Source organism: Frankliniella occidentalis, unplaced genomic scaffold (genome assembly GCF_000697945.3).
Source record: "Frankliniella occidentalis isolate FOCC.00 unplaced genomic scaffold, Focc_3.1 Scaffold28, whole genome shotgun sequence".
Classification (NCBI taxonomy): Eukaryota; Metazoa; Arthropoda; class Insecta; order Thysanoptera; family Thripidae; genus Frankliniella; species Frankliniella occidentalis.
Window position 1 is genome coordinate 1,934,436 of NW_026267158.1, and position 6,951 is coordinate 1,941,386.

At 60.0% G+C, this 6,951-nt stretch overlaps 1 protein-coding gene across 1 annotated transcript in view; it reads left to right on the top strand.

Annotated features, from left to right (window-relative positions):
* LOC113208584 (peroxidasin) overlaps positions 1-6,626 on the top strand; it is a 126,672-nt gene extending 120,046 nt beyond the window's left edge. The window contains exons 9-17 of the mRNA XM_052265647.1: positions 338-495; positions 2,605-2,722; positions 3,571-3,740; positions 4,062-4,210; positions 4,456-4,576; positions 4,672-4,692; positions 4,802-5,668; positions 5,762-6,200; positions 6,284-6,626. Coding sequence (XP_052121607.1) covers positions 338-495; positions 2,605-2,722; positions 3,571-3,740; positions 4,062-4,210; positions 4,456-4,576; positions 4,672-4,692; positions 4,802-5,668; positions 5,762-6,200; positions 6,284-6,626 — 2,386 coding nt within the window. The remainder of the gene's footprint in view (positions 1-337; positions 496-2,604; positions 2,723-3,570; positions 3,741-4,061; positions 4,211-4,455; positions 4,577-4,671; positions 4,693-4,801; positions 5,669-5,761; positions 6,201-6,283) is intronic.
* The last annotated feature ends 325 nt before the right edge of the window (positions 6,627-6,951 follow it).

Consider the following 6,951-nt stretch of genomic DNA (forward strand, 5'->3'; position numbering starts at 1 on the left):
AGCACACTGCTGCTGCTGCTGCTGCTGCTGCTGCTTCTGGTGTATGTGAGCACGCCGGTATGCGGCATCTCGCACCCCCATCCCAAACCTTACCTGTTCCTACCCGAACGAGCAGCACTTAGACCGAATACGGCTGAAAGGGTTGTGCGCCCAAACCACATGAGTTTAGAGGAAATACTTTCATCATGGTCTGCTGTGTCCGTCAATGAAACCAACCCCAGCAAATTAAAATGGTCTCATGGTTTGGGGGGCAAGTCCCCGCAATAAGGGAGCAGGTCAGCAACCCTTATCATGTCCGCTAATGTTCTGTCTCTCTCTCTCTCCCGCTCTCACACAGCCGGCTGGACAACAACTGGCTGGTGTGCGACTGCAACGCCCTCTGGCTGGCCCGGCTACTGCGCGAGCGCGGCGTGCAGGGCGCCGCCACCTGCGCCTCGCCGCCCCAGCTGCAGGGCCGCCCCGTGGCCGAGCTGCGCGAGTCCGACTTCCACTGCAGTAAGTAACTTAATCTCATTTGCTTGTCTTTGGTTGCGTTTTTATGGTGCGCGACTCTCAGCGCACAGCAGTTGGGTAGTGCTCGCCCACGCGGCTACCGAAAAAAAAAAGGACAAGGGTAAGAATAAGAAAAGGGGAACTTTGCCAGCACGGTGTAAACGACCTACGTCTTATATTTAATTTTTATTTTTTTGAGGAAAAAGGGAAAATTTTGAGGGACTCCCATATTTGAGCAAAACTCCTCCGATCTCGCCTCATATTTTGAAGAATCTTTTCAAAAATGAGGGGAAAATCGCACAATTTTTTAGGAGACTTCCTCGAAAACCTGAGGAGTTTTCGTCAAACCAAGGGCAGTTCCCTCGGAAGTTCCTCAAAGTTTCCACTTTTCCCTAAAAAAAATAATTAAAAAATAAAATAAGAACAGACGTCTTTTTTACCGTGAGAGGCGCACCCATGGGGACACCCCCGCAGGCGCGGCCGTAGTAGGCGCTCGCTGCTCTGCGCCCACGCAAACGACCTGGTCATCTATCAGATGCTGAGATAACACAAAGTAGAATCAGCCCCACGCCCTCCCGCCGCTTCAGTCACACTGAGCGCTGCGGGTCTCCCCGGCGCGGCGCGGCGGGAACGGGCCGAGCCGAGCCGCTCATGGCCGAGCCGAGGACGACCCGAAGGGCTGCTGGTTCTCTCGCCCGCGCCGAGTTAGTAGGGTGTTGGCGTAATGGATGCTCCCCCAGCGGTCCGGGACGCACCCGTATAAACTGGCCGAGGTGGCAGCCTCGGTGGCAGCCCTGGCTCATTCGGTCTCATCAACTTGTTCTGCGGACTCCACCCCGCACCGCCGCCGGCCACCACCCCTCGCCTCGCACGCCGCCGCTGCCGCCGCTGCCGCCGCCGCCCCTAACCCGTCCTGACCAACCTATTTTTTTCGCGCCCTCCTCTTCCCCACCGCGCGCGCTCGGATTCACTTCCACTTTCACCCTCACACCACCACCACCGTGGCGGCGGCGCTGCTGGCGGCGCCACTTGACTCCCGGCCAATCGGCTATCGGGTCGTTTATAGGAGGGGCGGCGGCGGCGCTCTGCCGCTTCGCCCTGCAATGGATGAGGGTGATTACCCGGGGTAAAGGTGCTAGTGGGGCGGCCCACTCGCGCTGCTAATGCTGTGGCTCGCCCCGCCCCGTCACGGCAGAAATACCAGCGCAGCCGTGAGTGTCATCGAAGCATCAACAAACAGTGCGGTGGGCCGCGGGGAGCGCGCGCGGGTGGGCGCGCGAGGCACTTGACGGCAGCCAGCAACAACATTACCAGACGGCGATGAAGTTTGCAGACCGCTCGAGTTAGTTGCTCTTGACCCCCGCCGCCTCGCCCGCCGCCGCCCTCTTGTGCGGAGGACGTTTTCATGGGGCGTCCCGTCCCGCCCGTCTGCGCCGCTGCTGCCGGGAGGCGCCCGCTTCCTTCTTTCTCCCCCCACCCCCCACCTTTGCCACGGCAAGGACAAGAAATGTACAGTACTGAAAGTACGGTGGGGTCCGCGTTTTGTTGTTGGAAGTGTGTCTCGTCTGACCCGGGCCCGACCAGACCCGCCGCACCGCCCCGCCGCCACCGCCAGGCGCCGCGCACGTCTCCCAGGGACGCCTGTGGTCGGCAGGGTAGGCCACCCGATCGCCCGCCCGGCTGAGGTGTCTGCCCGCCTCGGGCCCCCGCCAGACCCCGCCCCGCGCCCCGCCACGCCACGCCACGCCACGCCACGCGCGGACCGCTGAGTAGCCCGACCCTGTCCGCTAGCTTGCCCAGTTGGAAATGCCGCGATGCGCTATCCTATCGTCGGCTGAGTGAGGCGCAGGCGCTCTTCTTCGAAATGTCGACCGTGGTCATGTTTAGACTGCTCGGGTGTTTGTCGCCAGTGCGGCGTGGTCTGCAGGCGCCGCCCGTCCCTTATGCGGTGATGGAAGCTCCCCCCCTCCCCTTCCCCCCAACCCGAACGAAGCGTCCATGTTCAAGGATGTCTACACCTAATGTAAACTTTTGCATGTTTTCTCTAGTGTTGATAGGGTGTGCTTTTGTTGTTAACGGTTACATTTCTAACCGAGCGCTGTTGTGTCTCAGGTAAGCCCCGCATCGTCAAGGAGCCCGACGACGTGGAGCTGGACTACGTCGGCCCCGTGTACTTCAAGTGCCAGGCGGAGGGCGACCCGCAGCCGCGCATCGTGTGGCTCAAGGAGGGGTGAGTAGAGAGGGCGAGCGAGTATCGCCGGCACAGAGACGCACGTGGGTGGACACTCCAAAACCTACCTTTCTCCATTCCTTTCACCAGCACATACCATTCCATTTCCCCGCCATACAAAGACACATGTAGTACCCCCCCCCCCCCTTTCCCCGGCCACACACACAATATCCTATACCTCTTTTTCTTTCGATGGATAATTTACAGAGGGTGTGTGTGTTGGAGAGAGACAGACAGAGACAGAGATAGAGAGATGTGTGCTTTTGATATGCTCTCTCCCTCCTTGTCCCCCTTTACCGCCACACCCCTCTGCCGTGGGCGATTGTGCGTCTGCTGACATCATTCTTTTTACTGGGTGCTGTTGGCTGCCGTGGGGATTCAGGACTCTGCCTCCTACCGCCTTTTCATAGCGTTCCTATAGAGATGAGCACTGCTGCGAGGCGAGAGCCAGTGGAGCCTGCCTATATACCCACTTTGCTTTCCAGCCTTATTATTATAATTTTTTTCTCTCTCGCGCTTTCTCTCTCTCTCTCTCTCTCTCTCCCTCTTTCCATACTTTTTCTCAATTTTTGTTTCCCTGTTTCTCGCTTTGCACTGAGCGGAACTGCCGCGCAACAAAATTACATATAATTGAGCTTCCAATGACTACCTGTCTCTCTCTTTCTCACACACAAACGCTTTTCGCATACGACGCGCGACGCAAACTCGCCGTACTTCAAAGAGAATTTTAATTCTGTTTCGCAGTGGAGGGGCATCGAAAGAAAATAAAAGGTGCCGAGAATTAGATTACTCCTCTCCGTTATATTTCGATAAATAAACCCGTGTGTTATTTTCCCCCGAATGTGCAGGCAAGAGGAGATGAACCCCGGCGAGCCCGGCTACGAGTTCATGTCGGACGGCACCCTCATGGTGGAGGCGCCCTCCATGGACCCGGTGGGCGCGTACGCGTGCGTCGCCAAGAGCGCCATGGGCGAGGCCAAGTCACGGGTGGCGCGCCTGGTCACCAACAAGCGGAGGGGTGAGTGACTGTCCTACCGGGTGTCCACGAGTTGCCTATGGCGTGATTTAAAGACTAGTTTCATGTCGCTTGGGCGACACATAATGCACGTGTGATTTTTCAAAGATAAACTCAAAATCTAAATTAAAATAGCGCCAACAAAACTATCGATAGATAGACTCTAATAAATCATATTTGTTACCTCTAAATATGATTGTGCTTAACAACTTTGAAATTCGCACCCACACCTCACCTCAAAGGGGTGCTGTAGAGTCTTCCAGCTGATGCACTCCATGGTGTGGAGCTTGGGTCCCCTCTAACCTGTCCGTCTGTCCGCCGCAGAGCGCCCGGACATCAGCCGGCCGCCGCGCGACTGGCAGGTGGCGCCCGGGGACACGGTGACGCTGGACTGCAGGGCGGTGGGCACGCCGCCGCCGCTCGTGTCCTGGACCCACAACGGCAGGCCCGTGGCGCACTCGCCGCGCTCCCTGGTGAGTGCTGTTGGGCTAGGGTTGGAAGCCGTGGGAAGTTTCCGGAAAATTTCGTGAAAAAACGGAAAAATTTACGGGAAAACAGGGAAAGAAGTGTCCCAGACTTAAGAAGTTTTCCGTTATTTTCGGTGATTTTTCGGAAATTTTCCAGAAAATTTTGGCAATTTTTAACTATACGTTGGGCGCCTGTGTCGCCGCGGGATCCCGAGAGTGACCTCGGCTAAACGTGTGTGGTGGTCCCGCAGATCGCGACGGACGGCACCCTGGTGCTGACGGGGCTGCGCGCCGACGAGGCCGGCGAGTACCGCTGCACGGCCAGCAACGCGGTGGGGTCGACGAGCGCCTCGGCCCGCGTCACCATCAACGGTGAGCACCAGGCGAGCGAGCGGTGAGGTTGTCTCTGGAGAGCTGTCTACTCTAAACATTCTCTTTCCGCTTTATTTTCACGCTGCTTTCTTCAGAGACCATAACGATTCCGAGAGGTAATGTCATTTGCTGTGTTTCCCCCCGTCGGTTGAGGTAGTCGTAGAGCCCCTTCCAGACGCCCCTCTCCCACCAACGCCCTCCTCACCCGCCCCGTTCGGCTTGCAGTGGCTCCCCGCATCTCCTCGCGACCTGACAACCTGACGGTGAAGGCCGGCGGCACGGTGCTGCTGCGCTGCCGGGTCGACGGCTCGCCGAGGCCCTCGGTGGCGTGGTTCAAGGACGGGCGCACCGTGACGGCCGGCAGCCCCAGGACGACCATCTCCAACACGGGGGAGGAGCTGCGCGTCGAGCACGCCAAGGAGGCCGACGGCGGGCTGTACGTGTGCCGGGCGGAGAACGCGGTGGGCTCGGCCGAGACCATGGCGCGCGTGCAGGTGGTGGGCCTGGGCGGGCTGCAGCAGCAGGGCCCGCGGCCGCGCGGCCGCGTGCGCCTCGTGCACCACCCCTTCAACATGGAGGCCATGGTCGGCACGAGCGTGGAGATCCCGTGCAGCGCCGAGGCCGACAACGGGCAGCCGCTGCTCTCGTGGCGCAAGGACGGCCAGAGCGTCACGCTCGGCCCGCGGCTGCGCGTCGGCCGCGTGGGCAGCCTGCGGATCTACAACGTGACCCTGGAGGACGCCGGCCTGTACGAGTGCATCGCCACGGACGGCGCCGAGGAGGTGTCCGCCAAGGGTCTGCTGGCCGTCAGGGGGGACGTGCCCGCCCCGGGCAGCGGCCCCTTTGCCGCCCCGGGCGACCAGTTCGTGCGCCAGGCGTTCGGCGAGGCGTCGCTCGCCGTGGACCGCGCCGTGAACGCGACGCTGCGCGCCTTCCAGCAGGCCGAGCGTAACCACGCCACGCTGTACCGCGCCATCCGCTTCCCGGACGCAAGCGCCAGAGACGTGGCCAGGGCCGCGGACGTGTTCGAGAAGACCCTCATCAACATCAGGAGGCACGTCGAGGCCGGATCGAAGATGAACGTCACGCAGGGTAAGTGCGTTCGCTTAGTTGGACCCTATCGCAAGTTTTTTTTTCGTTTTTTTAAGGAAATCTTTTTGTTTCTAACTAACACTTTTTGGATAGATTTCAACTATACGGAGCTGCTGTCACCCAAGCAGCTGCAGCTGGTGGCCAACCTCTCTGGCTGCATGGCACACAGGCCTACGGTGGACTGCTCCGACATGTGCTTCCACCTCAAGTACCGCACGGTGGACGGCACCTGCAACAACCTGCAGCACCCGATGTGGGGCGCGTCGCTGACCGGCTTCCGCCGAGTGCTGCGGCCGCAGTACGAGAACGGCCTGAGCACGCCGATCGGCTGGAACAAGAACGTCAAGTACTTCGGCTACCCCAAGCCCTCGGCGCGGCTCGTCTCGACGAGCATCATCAAGACTGAGGCCATCACGCCCGACCCCAGCATCACGCACATGGTGATGCAGTGGGGCCAGTTCCTCGACCACGACCTGGACCACGCCATCCCCTCGGAGACCAGCACCAGCTGGGACGGCATCGACTGCAAGAAGTGCGTATTTGCTCCCCTCGAGTTGTTGTTGACTGCCTCCCCTCACCTTGCGGCACCTCCTATAATCCCTCTTGTGTCTACAGATCGTGCGACTACGCCGCCCCCTGCTACCCCATCGAGGTGCCGCCCAACGACCCGCGCGTCAACAACCGGCGCTGCATCGACTTCATCCGCAGCAGCGCCATCTGCGGCTCTGGCCAGACGTCGGTGCTGTTTGACGGCATGCAGCCCCGCGAGCAGATCAACCAACTCACGTCCTTCGTGGACGCGTCGCAGGTGTACGGCTTCTCGGACGAGCAGGCGCGCGGGCTGCGCAACCTGACCAACGAGTGGGGCCGCCTGCGCGAGGGGGCGGCCTACCAGTTCAGCGACAAGCCCTACCTGCCGTTCCCCAACCCCGGCGAGGCCATGGATTGCCGCAGGTGAGGAATGCATGACGGGCCTCAAGCAGATTCGGTGCTTTGCGCTATTCAGTGCTATGAACACGAAAGTGACGGGGGATGGCAGTTTGTCGGGGATTAGCTGTTAAGGGATCATCCAGAAAGCACGTCCGTCATTCGTCGCTACGGAATTCCGCGGAAGTGCCAGGTGCAGCCTACGCAAGTTCTCATAGCGCCTGATAGATAGGCAACATCGTGCCCGCGTTGCATGCGTGTTTTGCGTGGTGGCCTACCCCAAGTCTCGCAGGCGCCGAGGTCGGGCCTCTGCAATCCTTCAGTGAAGCTGCGAGACGACGTTCGCTTGATTTAGT